At 44.7% G+C, this 24,814-nt stretch overlaps 1 protein-coding gene across 1 annotated transcript in view; it reads right to left on the bottom strand.

Annotated features, from left to right (window-relative positions):
• Positions 1-24,814, bottom strand: part of lrba (LPS responsive beige-like anchor protein) — a 175,977-nt gene that overhangs the window by 117,717 nt on the left and 33,446 nt on the right. The window contains exons 18-30 of the mRNA XM_053417628.1: positions 24,364-24,472; positions 23,902-23,983; positions 21,775-21,898; positions 21,374-21,566; positions 12,699-14,075; positions 12,399-12,592; positions 11,871-12,024; positions 11,111-11,291; positions 9,291-9,406; positions 8,582-8,689; positions 8,318-8,459; positions 7,662-8,013; positions 1,237-1,406 (exon numbers count right to left, since the gene is read on the bottom strand). Coding sequence (XP_053273603.1) covers positions 1,237-1,406; positions 7,662-8,013; positions 8,318-8,459; positions 8,582-8,689; positions 9,291-9,406; positions 11,111-11,291; positions 11,871-12,024; positions 12,399-12,592; positions 12,699-14,075; positions 21,374-21,566; positions 21,775-21,898; positions 23,902-23,983; positions 24,364-24,472 — 3,302 coding nt within the window. The remainder of the gene's footprint in view (positions 1-1,236; positions 1,407-7,661; positions 8,014-8,317; positions 8,460-8,581; positions 8,690-9,290; positions 9,407-11,110; positions 11,292-11,870; positions 12,025-12,398; positions 12,593-12,698; positions 14,076-21,373; positions 21,567-21,774; positions 21,899-23,901; positions 23,984-24,363; positions 24,473-24,814) is intronic.

The raw sequence follows: 24,814 nt of genomic DNA, 5'->3' as shown, positions 1-24,814 counted from the left end.
AGGCGCGCAAGGTACAAAGTCCGCGTTTGATTGATCTGGCAGTAAATTCACTTCCCTGTGGCTCATAAATAAGCTAATGCCCAGTTGAATATGGAGGAGGGGGATTCCTCTGGTGTTTCAGCGGGCTTGTTTTTCCAGCCAGGACAGTCTCCGAGCAGGGATAACTCTTCACGAATGACAGACAGTGTAATGTGGGCTGGAATGTGTGTGTGTGTGTACATGTGTGTGTACACGTGTGTGTGTGTGTGTGTGTATGTACACGTGTGTGTGTGTGTGTGTGTGTGTGTGTGTGTGTGTGTAAGGTGTTAAGCAGTGCCATGTGGGCCTGGTGAGAGTGTCCCTCTCGAGCTGAAGTAGCTCCTTCAAACAAAAAGGAGTAAATGAACGGCCCCATTAGTCCTCCCACTGCCCCACTAAAACACACACACACTCAGAAACGTATTTACTCAACACCGCTCACTGACACCAAACAACTGATGCATACAGCTTTAACGCATATTATTCTCTCTCACACACACACACAGACACACACACACATAGCTACCAGATTCTACAGTTAATGCCCAATCGTCTAAACCCCATAAATCCCCCCCTCATGTCACTCCTCAGAGAAATAAAGTATTACACATTTTTACAGTCACACAAGGCAAACATTACTTAAATAAAGTAAACATAGGAATTCATGACTTTAATATTTTATCAATTTAAAATAATTCCTCCTTGTATCAAAGAATATTTTAATGAAAAATGAGAAGTAATAATAATATATTTTAATATTATTAGTGTTAACATCGAAGCAATTAGTTTTTATCTTACATTTATTTATTTTATTTGTTATTTAAATATTTTTAATATGTATATTGTATTTTTGAAAGAATTTTCTTACACAAGCCCTTTGAGGCAAATAGTGATTTGTGAATATGGTCTATACAAATACAATTTGATTGATTTATATTCTATGAAAATCTAAAATATAGAATTTTGGCAATTATTTTTGAATTTGTGTAACTGCAATTTTTCCTGCCGACCCTCCATCCTGGTATCTGGATTACATTGTACTAACGCAGCAACACTATTCTGCCAGACACAAAGAGAAGAACAATCTGGAAGAATAAATATCGACTTTTTCATTGCAGATTCATCCAGGCTACGTCTCGCAGTAACACTGACTCGTCAATATCTGTGTGTTCATGTGTGAGTGTGTGTTTGTGTGTGTGTGTGTGCACGTGCACTCACAAGCTGCAGAGTCTGCAGAGATGCTCTCAGAGGCATCGCCGGCAGATACCACAGCGACACGGTCAATGGGCGTCCCGGCCGACACCGAGGCAGCGGTGGCTGCTGGGACGGGGGTGGAGCTGCTGGGAGAAGGCGCCATGCCGGCTTTCTTGGGTGCGACGACAACACTTCTGTAGAGAGACGAGACAAATGATTCATTTAACTGTAACGTTGACACAACTATAGTTAAGAAAATGCTGATGGTGCCAGTTCAAAACAAGCGTTAATGTTCGGGTGGAAAAAAAACATCTTTGTTATCATCACAGCAAACTGGAGGAGTTATTACAGAGCACAACGTATATCCACATTCATTCTGCCACAAACCAATGGATGACTGAGTAGTATCGCCAGTACTCGATTTATATTGGTTAATTCTTCCTGGATTAAATCTGGCTCCAGTAAAATGCAACAGTTTGTCCCCTCCCTCTGTATGTCATTCTCTTATTTTACATTCATAGCATACAACATAATATTCAATATATCTGCTTGTTACCTGCATTAGAATATTTGATCAATATAAGAGAATTAGAGCATCTGCTGTGTACAGACATGACCTTTGATACAAAAGACAAATGAAGGCAGCTTTACGGTTCCACTGCAAAGACCATCGTTTATTCGAATAAATAAAATTCTTTAAAATTGCGTTGGTTTACATAATTGTTTATATCCAGTTTGATATGAATACTAAAACAATTAATATAATCAATAATGATCCCACCTTATTAAAAATCATTAAAAAGGATATTTGTTATATACACAGTTGTGTGGGTGAGGATAACGCTGCTCCTTTATTTGTCCCTCCTGTAAAGTATCGGGAAGTGTCTCGTGTAGTGATTTGGTGCAACCGAGCCGAGTTCAAGTCCTATCTGACAAACAGCAGTTGGGAGGAAAGCAGCATGCAGATAAGCTGTCAGTTTAGAGCGGGGCTCTGACAGACCACTGGCCATATCAAAGAGAGCCTGGCCCCGCTTGTCAGTGCTGACATAAGGGAAGCAGGGTCTAATCACCGGCTACTGCTCCCTCTCAGGAACACAAACCAATCCCGGCTTATATGCAAGCATGCATCAAATGCACATGATTTAAATATGTGTCTAAAAAGCACCAGCATATACAGTTGCATTTTCCCAGAGTGAGTGTGTATGTGTGCGCTTTTATGCACACAAGAGAGGAGAGCTGAGTCTGGTTCCCCGCGGTGCAGACAGATAACTGGCTGCGGAATCAAAGGACTGGTTTGGATTGATTTAATGCAGCTGATCAGATCTATTAAAAGTTACTATGAATGTTAAAACCCTGACAGTTGACCTTTCGCTTCAAGTGATCTATGACTTGAGAACAGAGCTGCATGCGGAGTCCAAGTGGCTTCATAGTTTGGTTTGAAACACAAACACATAGTGAGAAGGTCCAGAGTGACACATGTACTGCTCAGATAGTGAGAGGGCTGGATGGTGGTATCAGAGGAGCAGGGCGGCGCTGACGTGAAACACCCCAGGTGTCAACAGCAGGAGAGACACACAGGACGCCTGCTGTGTGGAGACAGGGAGGGTTAGTATGTGTGTGTGTGTGTGTGTGTGTGTGTGTGTGTGTGTGTGTGTGTGTGTGCACAAGAGTGCGTTCAAAAGTATTTGAATATATGCATATGCGTGTACAGATAAACATGAGAGCACAGGCGTGTACGAGTCTGCCAGGGAACGTATCCGTGTATGCGTTTGGCCCTTCCATCTGTTCCACAGCAAAGGCCCGGTGAATTATTCAGCAGGTCATTAGCCACACTTATCATGAGTGGGCCGCCCCAGTCGATTAATCAGCCGTCAGCGGCCCCACTCGACCCACAAACAGGAGCTCAGGGCAGCGTACACTCGCTTGTGTGTTTGTGTTTGTGTTTGTGTGTGCCGAGCTCGGGCTGAATTATTTAAAGGCTTTAACCTGCGATGGATAAGTGCAGTGAGCGCTGTGGTTCCTGTAATCTCTGCTATTTCAGGTAAAACAAGTGGAAGAATGAGTGAGGATGTGTCAGTGGTGGCTGCTGCTGCGAGTCTATGTGTAAAACTACCGTCCTCCTGAGTATTAACCTCAGAGCCGGCTCATGTGAGGGGGGGGGGGGGGGGGGGGCGTACACCCCAGCAGAGCTTTGATGTCCTCGCTCACCCTCGTTTCATGCGAGCCGGTGCATGTGAATGATCAAAATGTTATTCACTGACCCTACACGCAGATGCACACGCACATGCTACTTTAATATCGAGCCTAATAAACTCTGCTCAAGCTGTGATTGGACGATGATGGCCGGTGTGGGAGGGACATTACCTGAATGACATTGGTGATTTATGAGTGGAGCAACTGGGACCTAAGGGCTCACGAAGTATGAGAATAGCCCAATCTCAATATTTTTCTAGTGTGCGAGTGTGTGTGTGTGTGTGTGTGTGTGTGTGTGTGTGTGTGTGTGTGTGTGTGTGTGTATACATTACGATATTGCACAGTATGTGGTAATGCATGCGAGGAGTACAGTGTGTATATAGTACGTGTCGAAAACAAATTGGCTGCATGTTATTTATTTGGGACAAGAGCCACCACAAAATATGAGGTAAAAAAAATGTACTTAAGTAGCAGAAAAAGTAGAAGTTAGATTTTTCAATTGTACAACGTGAAATATGTATTTATGTATGTATATATACAGGTGTATGTACATATTTTACCTATCTTTAACTGTTTGTATTTTAATGAGCATATTTTGTATACTGTTTATAATGCAGTTTGTCCCTTGTGACATAGGGATGGATCTTGTATTTGTGCATATTCTGTATTAATATGTTGTGTTATTTGTTTTATTAAAAGCTTTGGAAATTCAGGATGGGATATTTTGAAATTAAAAAAAATTCAATTCTTGGCTCCAGAAAAAATAAGTACTTTTTGGGGTTATTTGGTTTGTTTGTGGGTGGGTTTGTTTGTTTGTTTGTTTATGGATTTGCAGGATTAAGCAAAACCTACCTAACTGTTTTCCAGGAAACTTGGTGGAAGGACGACACGTGGGACAAGAGAGTAAAACTTTAATTTTGGTGTGGATCCAGACAAACGGGCAGATCGAGAAACTATTTATTACTTTTTGTCTTATTTCTCAAAATGATGTCATATTTAGTCGACTGAAATCAATGATTTTGTGCAGCTTGATTAAGCAAACTTTTGGGTGTTGACAAAGACGTGCATTCTACTGAGTGCTATTCTGGTTTAATGGTTTCATTTCCAGTCCAGTTTTCTTTTAAACAATCAATGGTCTACATGCAACATTAATCTAAATGACAGGTACAAATAACTGATTATTTTTACATGCAAGGACATAAAGTCACAGAACAGCTGAGCAGTTAGATATAGAATCACAGCAGGTGAAACAGAGTGAATCTCTATTCGTGTCCTCTGGGCTGAATTCTTCATCTCACACTGCTGACTGAAATTAATGAAAGAGAGGGAGCTCTCCACTGTTGAAGTCTGTTTGTGTCCGACATGCTTTCTCTTGTCCTCAGCGGTACATTAACAGCACTCCAGCATCCGCACGGCTCATCCGTGCATCGGCTCTCACACGCATGCAGCGTCTGCTGCCAGGAATGCAAACAACTACAGCGTGTATATCCCAGCGTCTAACACTCGCATATTCTGCCGAACCGTGAAGTCTAAATCACCGACTTGTACAATGACACTGTTTAGTTCTGGTCAGTGTCAGCAAATATTTGCAGACTGGCTGTCATAACAGGGGCATGGCTGAGAAATGGATGGGAGAGATCCAGCAGGTCTCCACTAGTAAATAAATCAGAAGGGATACTACTACACCCTCTGACCCGCCCCCCCAGTTTTTATCTAGTGGGGGGGGGGTGGCGTTTTTCATGCATCGGTCTCGTAAATTTAATCCGGGTTGAACGGAAAGTTGCCATGTTTTGACAGGAGGTGTCAGTGCAGAATGTCGGCTCTGACTTGCACTGGTATCACTGGGAGACTTCCTGGTGAGTAGCAGATGCTGTCAGAGATAGGGTCATCACGACAAGATAATAAACACTGTTAGGCCGCAGCTAGATGCGCGGTGGGTTGGTCAGGGGCAAGGACCAGAGACAGCGGGCTGATAAAGAGTTGTAAACTGAGGAGATAAGAAAATAAATATAGGCTTAGGGCCCGTGAATGATATGGACGGTAGGTTAATCAGAATACGTCCCAATAATTTGGGGGTTTTGGGTCAGAAAAAAGAAGCTATTGAAGATGGGAAATTTGATATTCATTTTATAGATGTAGACTATGATTAAAAATGCCTGGATTAAAGGGTAATGATGGGATTCATCTCTGCCAAGGAGGCTTTGTTATAGTTTAGTTTGTCTGTTGGTTAGTAGGCAGGATTCTGCAAAAACAACTGGACCAGATTACCAGGGAACTCGGTGAAAGGCAGTGGTGTGGGTCAGAAATAAATCCATTCAATTTCTGGTGTGGATCCAGATCAAGGGGAGGAACCAGAAATTGTTTTGGCTTTCTTTAACATCATGAAATAGGGAGTTTATTTACACATTTTAGTTCGATTTCTTAGAGAATAATTCATGGATCTCGATGAAATACCTGGCATCTTTAGGAGACTCTTATTTACGAGTGTCTGCAATTTGATTCAAGTCCAAATACAAATCTGGAGCTGGTGAATTGAGATGTGGTTTCATAAGGGGACTGTTGGGCCTTAGCGGAGGTATGCATTCTACTGAGTGTCATTCTAGTTTCATATCGTCAACATATCCAATGAAAAGTCTGAAAATAAAATATTGCCTCTGCAGCCAAAGCCAGTTAATCAGGAACTAGACCCGAGAACTATCCCAAAGTTTCTACATGATAAAGTTAAGACTTTTGAATGAATGGAAGTGAAGATCTATGTAAAGTACAATAAGAATCACATCAGAGTCCCAGAATTACTTACACACAAGGTGAAGATAAGTTGAAGTGACCTAGAAGAGAATCACTCTTGAATCACTTTGTTATCTCACAAAACTACAGCAGGTTTCCACAGCCACAGCCGAGCCGAGTGTACTGCGGTCAATTCTGACCGGGGGGGGTTTGTAGTTATCAGTAGTAGTTATCAGTTGTACTTTTTTTTCAGCGTGCTAATAACTCTCATTGACAAAGAACTACAACACAAGCATTAAATACAAAATATAATTAAGACCTATCTTACAGCATTTAAGACCTAGTCTGATACATAACTAATTTAAGACTTTCTAATGCTTAAAATTCAGATCATTAAATTTCACCCCCATCGGAGACCTTTTTAAAAACACATCTGATTTCTATTTTTTTCAGCGACAAAAAATATTGCCAACCTCATCCTTGAATTAATATTGAAGATATTGATGGAGCTGCCACACTACGAGGTGTTCATGTGTGAGCATCGTGGGAGTAGCTTTCATCTCCTTTAAAGAGGCAGCCGGGGTTAAGTTGGCTCGGTGGGCCTGGGCTGTATACCTTTCATGAGAGGGCTCCCATAGGCAGCGAGCAAGCTGTTAGTCTATGTTCTCCAGCTCTCCTGACGTCCTCTCTTCCTACTGAGTGTGCTCAGCGGACAGGAGCCAGTCTAATCCCCCTGATATGAGGAGCGCTCTGAGACCTGACAAAGCATTCCTCAGATAAAGACACGCGATCACAGAGATGCCGTGGAATTCCCACAGTTGGGGGGGGGGAGAGGCAGACCGACTCTGTGTGTGTGTGTGTGTGTGTGTGAGAGAGAGAGAGAAACAGAGAAATGTTTCTCAAATACATGAGAACCTTGACTTGACATCACCCCCATGGAGACATCTCTCTCCCCCTCTAGCTCTTTACCATCGTCGTCCCCCCCCCCCCCCCTCCGCCGTTTGTGAATGTCTGCCTCAGAATCAACGTTCCAAATGCAAACCAGACCGATGACCATCCTCTCTCACCTGGGCCCGTCTGCGGCTTCGGTACCCCGCTCGGCTTTTGAAGCCTCGCTCCTGACTGTTCACCACCCCCCCCCCCCCCCCCCCCCCCCCCCCAACACCTCCAGGGGTAATGCAAATGTATAGCGTTTAAAGAAAAAGGGGCGGGGGGGATACCCTTTCGAATGTCAGACCGGAGGAGACGAGCAGCAGAGGAGATGAGAAAGAAAGTCGTTTTAATATCAGTGACCCGGTGGAAAGGAGCAGCTTCCTCTCTCCAGCTCAGACATGGCTCCTGGTTTTCTACAGACAGGTTCTCTGTTAGGCTCTTTGCTTGAGGATGACGAGTGAGGAAAGTTTAAGAAAGATGCAATGAGAGAGGAAGAGGGAGAGAATCTGAGAATAAGATCCAATGTGTGTCTTTCTGCGTGTGTGTGTCTTTCTGTCTGTGTGTGTGTCAAGCCATGTCTGGCCCTGAGCTCGTACCTATCAAAGGAGTGGGTCTGCAGTGAGGACTTTCTGGCCAAATCGCTCACACTCCCCAGAAACGACGGTGGCAGCAGACTCGGGTCCACCATGATGTCGTCGGACGGGGCGCTCACGAGGCTGCGCAGGATGTCCTTCACATTCTTGCCCTTCGAATCCGAGGGCGGAGCGGGTCGGACCTCGGACGACAGCGTGGACAAGGCCTCGGAGATGGCGTCGGGGCCGTGGGTCATGCCGGAGGACGACAGGTCGGCCTCGCTCGCCGCGGTCGAGGTGTGGTCGTCGCCGATGCCGGAGTCGTACCGCCGGAGGGAGACGCCATTCTCTACCTCCAGTCCACCAGAGACGCCGTCTGAGAAGACACAAATAACCATGTGAGAAATAAAGCAAATTTACGAGAGACACAAAGAGTTGGAAAACAATTCAAAGGCAAAAACAATAAAGTAATTATGTAATACTGAAACACATTTTTTGTAATATTTTGTATATCTTAAAGTTGTATCGTTTCTTTCATACTATAACATTAAGAAACATGTGAGAGGGTGTTGCGATGTTAAAGCAAAACATTCAGAGCCGCGGCTTCACAGCGCTCAGTATTCTTTTCTTTTTATATAAATATTACAAAAGAAGCATTTTCCCCTGGGGCTGGTTTATACCTGTGCTCCTGGCAGACTGGGATCTCTGGGGATGTTTCCTATCATTGTGCGGCTCCAGGATGTCCCGGTACTTGGACACCATGAGGACCGAGATGAAGTACACCACGGCCAGAGCCAGAAACTGGGCCTGCTTACTGTCCTCCTGGAACAAACAACACACACTAAAAAGATCTGCGTGTGTCTTCGTCAGAAAGCCGTCACATCTGTGTTATTCAGCGGCTGTTAATGTGAACACGAGCAAAATGTGGCGGATGGACATCTCACAATATCCCTGAAGACGACGGCCCGGAGGCGGTTGATGTCCATGTCCTGGAGCAGCCGGTCCAGATCTCTGATTGGAGACATTCCACCTGTCACTGCATCAACAGGACTCTGCATGCATCCAAGAAACATCAAACCATTACCACATGTTATCATCTACGGCTGAAGTCCAGGAAAAACACACACGCGCTTCTACACCAATCAGGATGTTTGGTAATCCATGTGCACTATGGGGAGGAGGTTAAGGTTTCACAGCTTAGGGAAGCTGTCCCTCCTGGGATCATGTCCTTAACATAATGGCTTTTCTATAGAGCCGCTGCATTATAAATGAGCTTTAACACCCGGTTCAGGGAAGAACAACATGGACTTTACTGGAAGTCACTGGATCAAATCAAAGGGGCAATGGCAAAAACCAAGTCTAGTGTAACAAAGAGCAACGGACGGTGGTAATATAATAAGATATGAGCTAATGCAATAACACCCGGCTGCTGTTGGGGAGCGGGACAAAGGGACAAAGCTCCTACTGGTTTCTGATGAAGTGCAGGAAAAGGGAAAAAGAGGGAGGTTTTCCAATGTAGAAAAAAAAACTCAAAGAATGATCAGGAAAAGAGTGAAAGTGAATCGTTGGGATTTACTGTGTTATTTAGCATTCCGAAGGAAGTGCAGAGCATTAATACGGTAATGAAGAGATGACAGGATCTGGAGAACTTGCCTGGGCAGACGCTCCGGGCCCAGTGCTCTGCGAGCCGCTGCGGACTGGGCCTTCGGAGCCTTGCTTGAACTGGGCCTGCTGACACTCCAGACAGTTTCTCACTGCCATTGCACACACTGGGGAGGGGCAGAGGAGCAGATATTATGATGCAGCATAGAAAGAAAGATGCTTTCAGAGAAGAAATATGTACGAAAACAATTATGACTCCAAAAACAAATACACAAAAATGAGAAGTGAAAATCCAGCAAGAGAGAAACACAAGAGGAGCAGCAGCAGCGGAGAAGAGGGACGAAAACAAAGGAGAAAAAGTGGGGCCACACCAAGGTCAGTGCTCTGGCCAACTCTGGCAGCATCATTCACTCTTCCCTGCTCCACCTCTCCTCCCAAGGTCATAGTGCACCAGTGGGCTCCTGAATCACAGCCAGCGTGCCGCTCCCATAACAAATGACACTGCTAAGGTGTGCACATGCTGAGTAGGCAGCAAGATACCGAGCGTCCTTCACCGCAGACGACATATCTTCTGTTGTGCGACAAGTTCAGGTGGCTTCGAAACTGGCACACGCACCGTTTGTGATCTAATGTACCGCTCCTCTGTCGGAGCCCCCCCCCCACCAACCCCCCCAGAGCCCCCACTGGTCTGTACTTGACAACTGACAAATGTTAACTCTGAGCCATTTAGATTACGAAAGGAGGGAATTATTCTGCCTGGAAATGGGCTCACGTTTTCCATTAGGACTTCTCTTGCATACGAGCATTTGTACAAAATGAAAGAGAGGGACGGGGGGAGGGGGTGGGGGGTGGAGGGGGGGGGGGGGTGGAGATGCTAAAACCTTGTTACAGTCGCCCCAAAATCAGATTAGGTGCCAGCGATGGGGAGTGCATACCTCATCAAATATTCATTTCATAACGACTGCTTTCTAAAACGGGGACTGAGGTACGGGGGCATCGCTTTCCTGCAGAACCCCCGACAGCAGCATGTGTGATAATATCTGAGAGAGAGAGAGCTTTCTGTAGAACATGCTTCCATTCCGACAGCCTTTTGGTTTGCTACCTTCACTATGATGAAGATCCAAAAGCAAAAAGCGGACACCTGCATATGCACGTCGACACTTAGGGAACAAAGCATGGAGAAATTATTTAAATCTGAGAACAGAGTGTTGCACCACTTCCAGGCGACTGTGTGTGTTTATATAGTGTTGATGTGTGTTTGCTGAAAATACTCGCCACAGAAAAAAATTAATAATGTAGGAATTTCAATATCTTTTATTCAGCTGGAGCGATGTCTTGGCTTTGGATGCTGTCAGAGGAAACTTTAATAGCCTGGAACAGACGGCTGAGAAAGGCCCCGGGCTGCGCTGCGCTACAGTACAGCCAAGGCCATTATGGAGAACTCACTACATCATGATAGCAGCCATTTTAGAGTGCTGCCATGCAGTGGGGTTATAATAACAAGATAAGAGAGTGCTGATACGAGCGCGAGCGAAAGAGGCGAGGGGACGAGAGCGGCGGCGGGAGATGAAGAGGGCGAAGGCAGAGGGGAAGGGGAGAATACAGAAGGGAGGGTCAAAAAGGCTACAGGGAGCCATGACCGGGGCTAATACGAGAGGCTACCGCCGGCTGATAGGAGGTGGATCGATGAACAGGGGGAGGACAGAGGGCTTAGTAAAAGGAGAAGATAAACAGAGGGAAAATCTGGGAGCAGCTAAACAGCTTGGCGTCTGAAGCTTCTGCACGTTGGAAATCATTAAAATAAATGGGAAAACCAAGGGAAAGAATGCATGTGGCAAAAAAAGCTAATTGTCGGTTCTCAGAGTATCTACCGAGGCGAAGGCACTGTCGAAGGAGACCTCCGGACGACATGTTCTTCTCTGCTTCGATCTCCGTGAAGTTGAGGGAGCTGGCGAAGATGAGCACGTCCACGAGGTTGATGAGGCGCTGCAGGAAGGTGACGGAGGCCTCCAGCGTCAGGCCTTGGGAAGGTTCAATGTTCTCCAGCTCATGCTAGTAGAAGAGATTACACAGAGAGGAATGGATGGGTTATTAAAGAAGTAGGGATAAGGGATTGGTCAGTATCCCCTAAAAAATTGCTTTATATAAATAAAAGATACATAGTAAAGCCAATTATTAACCACAGGTTTTTATTATATAGGTCATGTATCTGAAACTGTTTAAAATGTATATCTGAGGACGTAATGTAGATGTGTAGCATTTACAACAGCTCTACAAGAAACACATCCTTTCATGTAAAGTTGTCATTCTTCACATTCTGTTTTTTATTTGGTTACAGGCCGCAGTGAACTGAATGTAACTGAATTACAATAGAGCTGAACGTCAACCTGCTCTGTAGACAGGGAGGTCAGGTCAGTGGCAGAAGCAGAGGAATCGGGTAAGAGAGGCACAGCCACTGAGGTCAGACGACACAAAAACAATCTAACAATGTTAGGACGCAGCTAACTGTAGTCTAATGCGATTGAGAAAGGTCAATGCGGATGGATAACTTCCTGTGACTGGAACGATCGGCTACGGCCACACACACAAAAAACAAGATGTGAAAAGAAAAGAAAAGGTTAAGAGACTCACAGAGGAGGAGGTGGCAGCAGAGAGCAGAGGCAAGATGCCTCCGCACGCCATCACCAGGTTGTCCACCACCTGGGAGATGAGGTGTATGCTGTTGTGGACAAACACCACGTTCTCACTGCTGTTCACGAAGTCCAGGATCGTCTTCGTGGAGTGACTAAGAAACACAAGAAATCAAAAAGACGGTTTGTTACACTTAAATAACATCTTGGATATAGTTCAAATGTTGCACAAGACAGTAACTTGTCTACAGATAAAACAAGGATCATAGTTTTACACCAGACAACAGCGAGTAAACAAGAACCTCCTACAGTTTCCATCTGTAAAGGACCATTTCTATTGGTCGACCTCCTCAAGTGTGTTCAATAAACAATGAATTCGGAACACAGACCTAATGGAACCTTCAGAGCTGCTTTAGCCCCCGAGGGAAATAAGAACTCAATAAATCCTAATTCAATTAATCAATTTACTAATTTACTAATTTACTAATTGTTTGCTTAAGCATTGGTCAGAGTCAGCGAATGGTCCTACCTCCTCCACATCTGGACCTCCGTCTCGATGGAGAACAGCAGGTCGGTGAGGAGGCGCTGGTGCATGTGGGACCATCGGAACTCTGGGATGCGAAACATGGTGGAGCGCGGGGCCGAGGCGCCGCCCTCCCTCGGTTGACTGGAAGAACTTCCTGCTGATGCCGTTGCTGTGGTCGACTGGCCTTGGCTTGTCTCCTACAGAGAAACAGGATTAGCTCAAACACGAGGATGTGAGCAAACATTTTCTCTGCACAACACAAATCAGTGAGAGCTAAAGATAAACAAACAAATAGATGCATACTGTTATGGAGGTGTCCTTCAGTTCAAGTCTCTCAGTGTCTAAGGCCACATTGGACACGTCCAGTCGGGCGATCTTGATCTCTTTGGTCTTGCTGACGGTGTCTGAGCTCTTCTGGGTGTCAGGGCTGGCGGAGGCGGCGGCGGGGGGGGTGCTGCTGCTCTCCAGGGCGCTGGAAGCGGTTTCCTCTCCCCCGCTGGTCTCTGAAGGCTGGCTAGGTGAGGCAGGGTCTGACTGTTCTGCACCCTCCTGAGCTGCAGGGGGCAGTGTGGTGTCTGAGGGCAGCTGGTCTGAAGTTGGGGTTTCAGTCTGTGCATCTTCAACCTTTTCTTTGGGTGGTTCTGTCACATTCTGTCCGGGTGTTTCCACCGGAGGAGTCGGACTCTCCAAATCAGGTTTCCCTTCAGTTTTGCTCTCTACAGGTTTGTCTTCATCACTAACCTTCAGCGGCTCTTCTTTCTCTTCTTCCGTTGTTACCTCCTTTCCTTCCTGGTCACTTTTATTCCCTTCATCATCCGCATGTGCATCTTCCTCCTTCTTCGATGCTTCCCCTTCCTCTGCAGCAGCAGAAGCATTAGAAGTCTCCTGTTGGCTTTCGTCAACAATGGGTTGGATCTGGTCGCTAACGGATGAAACATCGACCTGGTCCTCATTGCTGGTCTCCTGACCGGCTGCAGTCTGAGGGGTTGCCTGGTCGGTCTCAACTTCTTCTACTGAAACCACTGGTGGTTCCGTGTCCACTTCATTTAAAGAGTCTTCCGTTGCGGTCTTTGGCGATTCTCCTTCTTTGGGTTCGCTCTCGCATTTTTCGCCCTCTGTCGGTGTTTGTGCATCATCACACGCAGGAGCTGTAGCAGAGTCTCCGGTCACTTCCGCTGCTTTTGTGTCCAGCGTTTCAGACGAGTCACTGACGGATGCTTGTAGATGATCCACGTCCTCGTCAGGGGACGTCTCAGTCGCTGCTTCCTGCTTATTGGTCTCTTCGCTCTGTTCCTCTGCAGCCGTTGTCGGTGTCACGGTAGCTTTTGTCTCTATTCCATCACCCGAGTGGTCTCTGCGAGGTCCCTCAGCCGACTCAGACCTCGCCAGGATGTTTGACACTGTGATGGATGCTTGCCCCCTTTCACCAGCGGTCTCCTGTGGGCTGGAGGTGATGGTGGAACTGGATGCTGATTCAGGGGACTTCTGGGACAGCTCGTCCACTCTGAGCTCAATGACGGTGTTGGGGGCTGTCTCCTCTGCCGACGACCCGTTAACGCCTTCCATGTTCTCAGAGCTCTGGCTGACACCGGAGATGGTCCGGACCGAGCCAAGAGACTCCTGATGCTGGTACTGACGGAACATGCGAGACAAGTTCTCCTTGTGCTGTTCAAAGGTCACCTGCAAACACACAAAGAGTTTGTGTTCAACTGTGTGTGACATTACTTATCTTGATACCAGCTATCAAATGGATCTAAAAAAATGAATTAACAATGTATTACAACTAAGGCATTACTCTTAAAGTTTTGCTCGTCATCTCAATTGTATATGATGGCATTTTACTCAACTAAGTAATTGCTAAGAAAGTGTGACAGGTCAAAAAGCTGGAAAGGCCCTTGGAGAGCCCATGAGTCCCGCCAAAGCTAACGCCCTGTCTCACTATGTCAGAGAGAGAGTTGGGGCGGGGGGGGATCCACCCATTATCCAGATCCACTCCAAAATCCAAAGGGTATAATTTGAGGGGTTTTTTCTAAACCACGATGGAAACATACCCTCACTGGTGGAGATAATATGTTGTAAACATGACAGTTCCTGAAAAATCGATACTACTTTATTTGACGATAAAACTGAAAGTGCATGAACCCGAAAGGACATTCAAACCTGTGTGGACACATCTCCAGAAGTCAGTCCATGAACTATTACAGATGTTTACAAAGGAGAGTTTTTAATCATAATTAGTTTTTTCATCCAAGAGGTTTAGTAAAAATGTGACTAACCTCTCTAAGCACTTGTGTTTATTGCCCAAAATTGTAATAGACTGAAATTATCAATTAGGTGTGCATTCTGTTATCCTGTTGTAGTGAAATGACAACTAACACAACCTTGTTGTTAAAAGGTACGTGTCCTATTCCTGTTAAACTACATACAAGTAAAACTACATTAATGGTTTCTTCCAAAAACATCTCACCAAAAATGATCCATCTGATGCCATCACATGTTTTACGATAAACCTCTCCAACATAATCTTTCAGACATTTAATTATCTCTTCAAAGTTCAAATTATGGAAGTGGGTTCTTTTCCTAAAACTGTTAAGTTGTGAGCTCGTTGCCACATCTATCCACTGGGAACATTGGTGACTAACTGGTCCACATTAAAAACTTTCCCTTGCTGCCCACGGCCTATTAACCTCCCTCAGTCTTCTCACCATCTGATATGGGTACACTAGACTGCTCGTCTATAGCGACAATGCTCGGCAGTGGCATTTGAGGAAGAGCCCATCCATGTTAGCAGTCATAGATTAGCAGTAGATACTATTAGTGTGTGTCTGCTGGCCGCGCTGAGTGCGTGTCCGGCATCGGCAAATCCTCCCACGCCTAATTTAAGACCCTGCATTAATCACTGGGCTTGGAGGACAGAAAGTCAAAGACGGGATGGGGGAGTCAAGTGGAGTGTGTGTGTGTGTGTGTGTGTGTGTGTGTGTGTGTGTGTGTATGTGTGTGTCGGGTGGGGGTTGGGGGGGGACTAGACCCACTTTGCTGCTTTTTTCACCTGAGGCTATTTGGACAGAAGGAGAGAGAGAGAGAGAAACAAAGAAAACGAGAAAGCCAGGGATCAAATGGAAGAAGGAAAAGAGAGAATAAGAAATAGCAAAGGAGGGAGAAAAAGAAAGTGAGTCATTGAGAGTGGAAGAAAGGGAAGGGAGTGAAAGAAGCTGATTATTTGTAATTAATTAGGCGTTATTGTTCTAAATTAGCCTGCTACACGGGTGCTCATTAATCTTCGGTAGTGGGGCGCAGTGATTGGTAATCCATAGCTGTTCTCTGAGTGCACAGCCTGCTCTAAATGCACCAGCAGCCCGTCTCCTCCTTCCTCTCTTCCTCCCTCTCTCTCTCCCTCTCTCTCTCCCAGTGATCACACGGCGAGACCTTCTACCCCATTAGTTTGAGCTTAATTTGACATTTAGCATTTTTTAAGCAATTAAAAAAAAGGCCGCATTCAAAGTGCAGCGCAGAGGAAATTATGCTGGGAGAGCATTACGTCATAGATTCAGGATGCAGCCTGTACATTAGGATGATGTATGTTGGCCTTAAACGCGGCTCCGCAACAGATCCAGTTACCATTAGACAGAGGTAGAATATGTCTCTGTGGTTCTTTTTAAAAGAAAAAAAAAAAGTGGTTAGCCTTGCTGCAGTATATAGAAACTGCCTTGGGTGGCTAAGACATCAGCGCTGATCTAATCTAATTTCATTCTACTCCATAACTCGGCCGGGCTTCGGTGGGGTATATGGGGAAATGTTATGGTAATGTGGAAAAAACACGGTGGGCTTTTTCTAATGTGACAGGTGACATGGTATTAACGGAGCACGCCACGGACAGATCATACAAGAGATCTGAAGTGCTTTGGAAACGGGACATGACGGTAAACAAAGAGACAGTGCAGCGCTTCAAGAGGGGAAACCACTACTTGGTCATTTCCCAGAATGTTTGTAGGGTCTGAAGTATTTCACAACAAAAAATTAAAATATAAGTAATAAACCCTCAACTTTCCTGTGGTCAATCAATACCTGGGATAACCCTCCCAAAACTAGAATGACCTTTAATAAATTAACACATATTACATATTATATTGCATATTGCAGTTTGACACTGTTCTACTGTTTGCATTTAACTTTTTACTGTACTTTTTATATCTTTTGTATCTTTTTTATTTTAAATATTTTTTTTATTGTTTTTCTCATGTGTGTTGTATTTATTGTGTTTTTTTGTTCATTGTAATTCCAGGTAGTTGTAAACCTACTTGGCAATAAATACCTTCTGATTCTGATTCTGATAAAGCGCATTAAGCTAAAGCCAAAATTCCATTCATTCAAACTGCAACAAATGACACACACTCGTATACATCTGTCCCCTCACTACGGGGATATGTTTAAAATCTAGATCCGCGAAATGGTGGAAAAAGCCCTGTACTGCAATAATGGAGAAAGTGAAAAATAAACTCCTTGATCCGACCTCTGATCTGGATCCAGACTAAAATTCAAAGTGTTCCTCCATAACGCATCTTTCTACTAAGCTGCGTGGAAATCTGTTGTTTTTGTGTAATGCTCATTACAAGCAAACTTGACCGAGAACAAAACACAACATCCTCGGTGAAAGTAACAAGACCAATCTGACTAAAGCAGAACTTCCATTTCCTTCCAAAGCCTGACCAGACTGATCCAGAAGCAGCAGACTCACCAGGACCTGCACGGTGAGGTCCGGGTGGCAGAGCGTTGATCTTGGGGAGACCCCACAGTGGCAGCATGGGAGTCCACGTTTAGATCAATCGATAGCGAGAGACCACAAAACAAAGGGGGGAGAAGAAATGGGGAGGGTAGCATGGCTCTAATCCGATTAGCTAAATGCAATTCCTCCTCCAAAATCAATGGCATCTGTAACTGTTGTGCTGGCCCTGTGGTTTTTGCTCTCGTTTACAGAATCCTCCCGGTCTTGATCCTTTAAAACATTTCTTCTTCTTTGTTTTCTCCTGTTCGCCTGATCCAGCCACTAGCATTATTTTGTGTTTACTGTTTTTGGTTCTCGTATCGTAGCTACAGGAGGAAAAGCAACACAAAGATTGTGTATAGAAAAATAGTTTTAAGCCAAATAAGAAAATGATGGAAATACCCGTCGTCAGATTATGAGACATTTCCTGAGGCGATTTTAATATTTACAAGATAAAAGACCAAATACAAAGATGCTAACACTCGTGAACTGCTCCCCACTCAACAGCATGGCTTTTATCTAGCATTGGCTTTTCCCATGTCTTCACTTTCTCCTTTCTTTGTCCACTTGTCAATGCATCCACCTGAAGCTCTCTGCCAAGAACAACAGCTCGAGTCCTGCGTGTTACATCTCAATAACCCCCGGAGGCTGAAACCGTTCGGTCAAACTGTTTAACTCCCGTGTTTGGCATTCCATCACGATCTGAGTCAGGCTGAGCCGCTGCACTGAAACTTCATTCGTCCAAAAGTGTAATTGTGAAAATTAGCAGCTTATTTTCAATACCTTAGTGTATATTATATTTTGTCAAAGATCCGTCGGCTCATTTCAACTGGTATTTATCTTTGTGGTGAGAACGTCTGACAGCTGTAATGAAGTTAGCCGACAGTGGGAGTCTGAAGGACGGAGGGACCTTCACGCCCCGATCTCTCTTCCCCTTTTCGGAGATCTCCTGCTTCTCAGACTGATTTGTGAGCTGGAGATGGACGAGGGGCACCTTGGGCGGGGGTGAGGGTTGTTGGTGGGGGGGCTGTCGTGTCAGCGTGCCCACCTGCAGGAACATCTGTCTATTCAGAGCGATGCATATGCAGATGAACTAACTTGATAATGAATGACATAGAAGGGTACTGCACACCTACAAACGCACACTAACACACACATGGATAATACACACAATCCAAGATGCTGTTTATTATCTTATCGATTTTCTTTGCTGTGACAGTTGACCTCAAAATGAAAAACAAAATAAAAGGAAAGAAATCTCGGGGTGATAATTAAACCAGCTCAATCAAAAAAACACAAATAAAGCTCCTCTGCACTTCACAGTAAAACTTAAACACACATTTTACCTACAGACTAGTCTGACTGTACACAAATTAAAACAATAGGGTCAATATAGTCCTTCTGTTTACTACCACAGAATATTAGGGCAACTTAAAGGAGGAAAACCCAACTTGAGTCATAATATTATGAGAATAAGGTGATAATTTTAGGTGAAGTGTCAATTTAGAGATGGAACATCAGAAGGAGGAGAAAACGTTTGGTAGTGGACTCTGTATCGATAACATCTGTGTGATATTCAAACATGTTTCGTAGTTTCTCGAGAACCCAGTGAGATTAGTTCCAGATTTTTGATCCAGAAGATCCTTTCTAATTATTTGGTAAAAAATAATGTTTTTATTTCCGTTAATTATGATTTATTATCATAATCTCAGAATATGGTTTAAATACAGCGTCCTTGGCTTCACATAGCAAGCAGTGTAATTAAAGACAGCCAGTTGCTCAGTTGCTCTTTCATGAGTTTCCGGCCTTTGTCATTCAATAAGGAGTCAAATTAAACAACTCACAAAACAGAATAAGATACAAAAAGCAATAATATATTGATGACAAATGCAGCATATAGATTTAGTGTTGATGACAAAGATGTGTAACCTGTAAATCTCCACTGGCAAAGGAGTGAAAACATGGATTCAGCATTCAGCTCATTATCTCTACACACGCCAAAGTTGTACCGTTTTTGACACAAGGGAAACTAAATCATGCCGTCTCCATGAGGGTGAAGTGTGTGTGTGTGTGTATTTGTGATTGCATATATGCACTTATCAAGAGGCTCCCAGTGGGCTGGTTGTATTTATGAGGCCCTGTTTCTCTGATTGTTCTTGCACGGTTTCCGATGAATATTCAATGGGATCGCAGAGAAGGGCTTTCCAGAGCCCAGGAGGAAAAGGAGGGCAAAAAAAGAAAATGTGCCTGGTAACTCACATTCACACGAACACAGACACACACATGTGCACACGCAGGCACACACACACACACATACACAATCACGCGCACACACACAGCCCTGCAGCAGTGGGAGGAGAGAGCAACAGTGACAAACAGCTTCGGTGCTACAAAGGTGGCAGGAAATCTATCAAACGGGACAATAAAATTGCAATTGAGTTTCTTTAGCTTTTTTTATAGCAGATGCATGTATCTTGGTGGCTAGCACCCGGTGCTACTACCCGATACGCAGGCAAGGTCCCTGCACTGTGTGTGTGCGCGTGTACACACAACTAGCAAAGTTCTGCTCTGTATCAGCTGCTATAGGTAGTCTTGCTGTTTGGCGTAGGAGATGTTTCTTGTACCCATGAGTCACTAAGCTGTATTCAACCCCTGAGAAATGTTTGAATCCTTTTTGTATGAATATGATTGGTGGATTCAAATAAATTATTTAAATGTGTGTGTGTGTGTGTGTGTGTGATACCCGCATCTTAAAGGTGCATGGGTTTATCCACACACAGTGTAAGTGTAAGATTCTGTTGTGAGGCGAGTGCTGGGTGTTGTTACGAGAGCCGAGAAGAATCAGCATTAATCTTGTGCAATTATAGGAAAAGAGGCAATTACAAGCTGTCGTGTGGAGGCAAGAATAAACACTTTCTGCATGACACCTACTAGACACACTGCTCCCCCCCCCCCCTCCCACCACCACACGCTGCAGCTTTATGAACGCAGGTGAAACCAGAGCAAAAAAGTGTGTCACCAACATTTTTAACATCACGTCCAACAAAAACATTCCAAGAGCAAAGCCGGTTACATTTCTGATCAAGTGCATTTCAAATTGGATAAAGTAATGTGTATTTTAAATAAATCCACACTGATGCAATAACAGTAAAACACAGCAAAGCGTGCAGACGTCACGTTTTCAAAGCAAATTGTTCTCGTTAGGCTCTCGACCCACATCAACTACCGCCCTCCCCTGACAGGACACACGTTTCCCTGAGACATTCAAACGGGCATTTCATTCACGCTACTACGGGGAGTTAGTTCTGGGGAGACGCTGGGAGTTCAGAGCATTCAGCAGCACGCAAATACAACACACACACACACACACACAACACTCACAACATTGGGCTAACTGTTGGCTTCATATCATTCTCTCCCCCCCCTGCAGTCTTCCTGTGCCCCCTACTGGACGCCAGCACTCACAGCATGCCCGAGCCACAGCGAAGCAGTTTCATATCACCGGCACTTCTTTAACTCAACCTTCAATCTGCCAGGCTTAAACCCCCCCCCCCCGACCACAATCTGACACCAGCCTCAATTACTTCACTGCTTTGGAGCAGAGCGCGGTAACACGATATCAACACTTAATTTCTAAAGCAGCATTTTGAATTCCACTTTTGGAAATAAGAAGTGCCAGAAGTTTATTTTTATCTGTGCTACGTGAAAGAAAGATACTCTTTACATAAATAAAGAGTGGAGAGGCCGGTGGAGTCATTCCCCCCAGGTTTATACAGCAACTAGCTTTTTACATTATAATCACTGTAGAGCTTCCATAAGCGTAATCTGATGGGCAGGGAGAGGCACGGTTCAGTTACCAGGCTACACCAGACTGAGGATAATGCTCCCTAATTTCTCATGTGATGAATTGCATTATGTCAGATGGAAACTAAACATACGGGTGACACAAGCTGATGGCTCTGAGTGAACCCGGCCGTCCGATTGGTCGGAATCGAGATGAGGACGGTTACGATTACAGTGACGCGGTGGAATTGTTTAGTCTGAAGGAGAAAATGGAGAGATGAAGAGTGTGTGATACAAAAATGAAGAGAAACAGAAACGGAACGAATGAAAACAGATGAGGAGATAGAAGAAGATCCACAGAGGAAGATAAACAAAGCTGCGTCTAACTTGTGTGTGTGTGTGTGTGTGTGCAGCGTGCATGGATTGTGCTGACCTTGGAGTGGGTGATGGACAGGGTGTCCACCCAGACGCGCCAGCCACCCCACTCATATTTGATGGCGTGGTAAAGCAGGATGCGGAAGATGGCGTACACCATCTCCGTTATTTTCTGCTCCTCTGTGTTCCTCGGGTTGATGAAGCACAGGGAGATCATCCACTCCTGCCACACCGAGCACTGCAGCAGGCTCCTGAAACCCAAAGGACGTGCACGGCTCTGAGAAGGTGGTGTGTGTGTGTGTGTGTGTGTGTGTGTGTGTGTGTGTGTGTGTGTGTGTGTGTGTGTGTGTGTGTGTGTGTGTGTGTGTGTGTGTGTGTGTGTGTGTGTGAATCCCTCCAGCGTGTAAACACTATGCGGGGTAGTGTGTGTGCGAGATGTAGCCTCTTCTGAATTCCTACCTGCGGTTCTCTCGGCTGTTATTGAACAGTTTGATCATGTCTGACAGGAAGAGCCGGCGCACCTCCATGCTCTCAGGAGACAGAGGACAGTTCTTCAGTAGAGCAGCTATTACCTTGAGAATCTCTAGAAATATGAAAAAGACGAGAGATAAAAAAGAATGTTAAGGGAGGTGCAAAACAAACATAAATATCAACAAACCTCTTCATGTGTTCGGATGTACGTCCTCGTCGTCCATTTGCTGATATGATAAATCACAGGAAGTTGTACTTTATAACAAAAGAAAAAGTTTGGAAACAAAAACTTGCTCGGAGACTTAAAACTTTGCGCCGATCAACAGCTCAAATCAAACATCGGTCTCAACATGTGCAAATAATTGTGTCACCATCCATCTGAGCTCCCAGCTGTGCACACCTGAAAGTCTGCTAAGAAAAACAGAGCGGAGGAGAAGAGAGAAAGTCTGGCCCATTGATCTTTATTATGCTGTAATGGTTCTGGTATTGTTTCAGACGGGCGAGCCAGAGTCGCAGGCCCTCTTCTGCACGGGGCTTGGCTTCGGTTTAAACCGAAGAGACTGACTGTTTAGATGAATTATCTCGACAGTGTCAGTGTCCATTTGCGTTGGGCAGGCGGACGGGGGGGGCTTGGATTTCACTTGTCTCTCCAGAACCTCGGTGCTCACCTCTGCCCCCCCCCCCCTTTGCCCCCGCAGACGGTCGTGTTGTTTCTACGCCTTAGTCACTCAAATTATGAGTCGCTGAACCTTTACCGCCAGAAAATTACCCCTGCATGTACCGGGAATGAGGATGGAGGGATGGAGGGATGGAGGGATGGCGTATTCCCCTTCTTTCTTTCTTTTTTTTTCCATTTGCTCTCGGTTCCCCTTTCCCTCGAGTTAATTTGAGGGAAACTGTACTTCCTCGGTTTGTTTGATTGGCTCTGACGTTACTAAAGACTGCAATCAGGGGGCCATTTTGGGAGTTTGTCGCAGATTAAATCAAGAGAATGCACGGCAAAGGAGAAACAGACCACCGCTCTGTGCTCCACAGGCTGCGCTCACATGCACAAACCTACACAAGGCCTGGGTGATATACACCGCCTGTCGAGGATGGTTGGGCAGCAGAGTTTTTAACACAATAAAGGCTTAGGATAATCAATGTGTGACTGCAGCAGGACCTTGTCAGATTAAGGCTGGTTGGAAGTAAACCTTGGTTGTGATTATACCAAGTGCTTGGATTTCTAACTGATTAAAGCTGTGCACATTGCTACGTGTGGAAGCGGCCGTTTAAAAGAGAGGGAGAGAGAGAAAGAGAGAGAGGGATGTTTTCTTTCTCCTCGGCTGAAATGGATACTTGAGATTTCTCCGTATAAAAACATTTTGGGAGCTGATGTGAAATTGCAGGTGAGTGAAAATATCTGATGGGAGCATTGATCTGAGCCAGGACTTCAGTCTCAACTAGTAATGGTGCAGAGGTGGAAAGGATAAATACTAATATATACTGTGTGTGAGTATATTGTAATTAACCCTGACCCTACATATGAATACTTCCATATGCAAAGTATTTTACATTAAAACAATGTTATTTAAACCTATAATTACCGGTTCAAATCATAAAATACAAAATATAAACATGATACACAAGTTTCATTTTACTTTTGTTTCGCAGTAATAAATATTTGCCCCACAAGGTACATACACAAACTGTCTAAACATAAAAGATACTCTAAACTTGAGTACATTTCAGTTGTTTGATTAAATAATAAAATAAATACACCAACACAGAATATCTCATACATTAAATTACATCCTTTTTTATTATTTTTCTTTATTTATAATTCCCTTTATATGTAAATTATTCCTGACAGATAGGGGCCTCCAATAAAAACCAGCCGCTGTGTGTATATATTTATCACACAAAGCTATTGCACCATCCCCATGCTTAAGTTCCCCTTGTATGAAACTACCCTCTGGCTGCAGGATTTATGTCTTTCATTTGTTTGACTGTATATAGAGATCGCACTCTTCCGTGGGGACTCTGCTCCGGGGCGGTGTGGAGCAGTAGGTATGCAGAGGGTACGCTACAGGGGGATGATTTAGAGCAGTAGTGTGGCGCAGAGGAGGCACTTACGTGGGTTGAGGATCTTCACAGTGGAGTCGGGGTCCGGATGCTGTTTATGGATCACTTGAGTGCAGATCTGCTCGGTGAGGATCTACCACGGGACAGAGGGGGGGGGACTCGGGTCGTAAATATCTGCACGGGGCTTTGCAATAACAGAGACACAAACCACAGTACGGATACACACGGCTGTGTATACGCTTCACCGTTGTGTGGTATGTTTCTGAATAATTGTCAAATCAAGTTGCTGCAGGTGATCAACCATACAATTTATGTGTTTTAGGCTTTTCATTAAATTGTCATACGAGTAGAAAGATTTGACAGAGATTAGCTAGCTAGGCACAAATACAGTTGTTTTGTGAATCAGATGCACAAGTAAAAATTATAAAATGTAGCTGAACGCAGATTAGAACATGTGTGTGTTTGTTGTGGTCAGTTCAGGTTCTAGGGAGTGAACGTAGGCAGAGCACTGACCTCGAAGAGAACGTTGTAGGTCGTCATGCTGAACTGGCTGCAGTGCAGCATCAGCCGTTCAGTGAGCAGGGAGAAGAGGCCGTGACTCAGCATGACCTCAGATTTCCTCCTGATCGGGACATTAAGGGGGTCAAGTGTCAGTCAGTAAACATCGCTATGTGCCCGAGCATTGTTCAGGAAATAAAGAAGTTTTTTTTTTTTTAATCTATATAATGCCGGTTTAAAATTACACATTTTCGAAAGGAAGTACAAAAGGCGAAAATCTGTTTTTCCGATGAGTCAAATATCTGCAGCAGTTGAAATCTGTAGGTGTATAAATCAGACGCGCTCCAGCTGTCATGTGACGTGGAGGAAATGAAAAAAGAGGATCCCTGCTGACTGAGGAAGAGGAGTTTCTTTGTCACCTTCATCTCTCATCATGGATCACTTCAAATGTGACATAAACAAATGA

Source organism: Pleuronectes platessa, chromosome 3 (assembly GCF_947347685.1).
Source record: "Pleuronectes platessa chromosome 3, fPlePla1.1, whole genome shotgun sequence".
Taxonomy (NCBI): domain Eukaryota; kingdom Metazoa; phylum Chordata; class Actinopteri; order Pleuronectiformes; family Pleuronectidae; genus Pleuronectes; species Pleuronectes platessa.
This window is presented reverse-complemented; position numbering and strand designations above follow the sequence as displayed.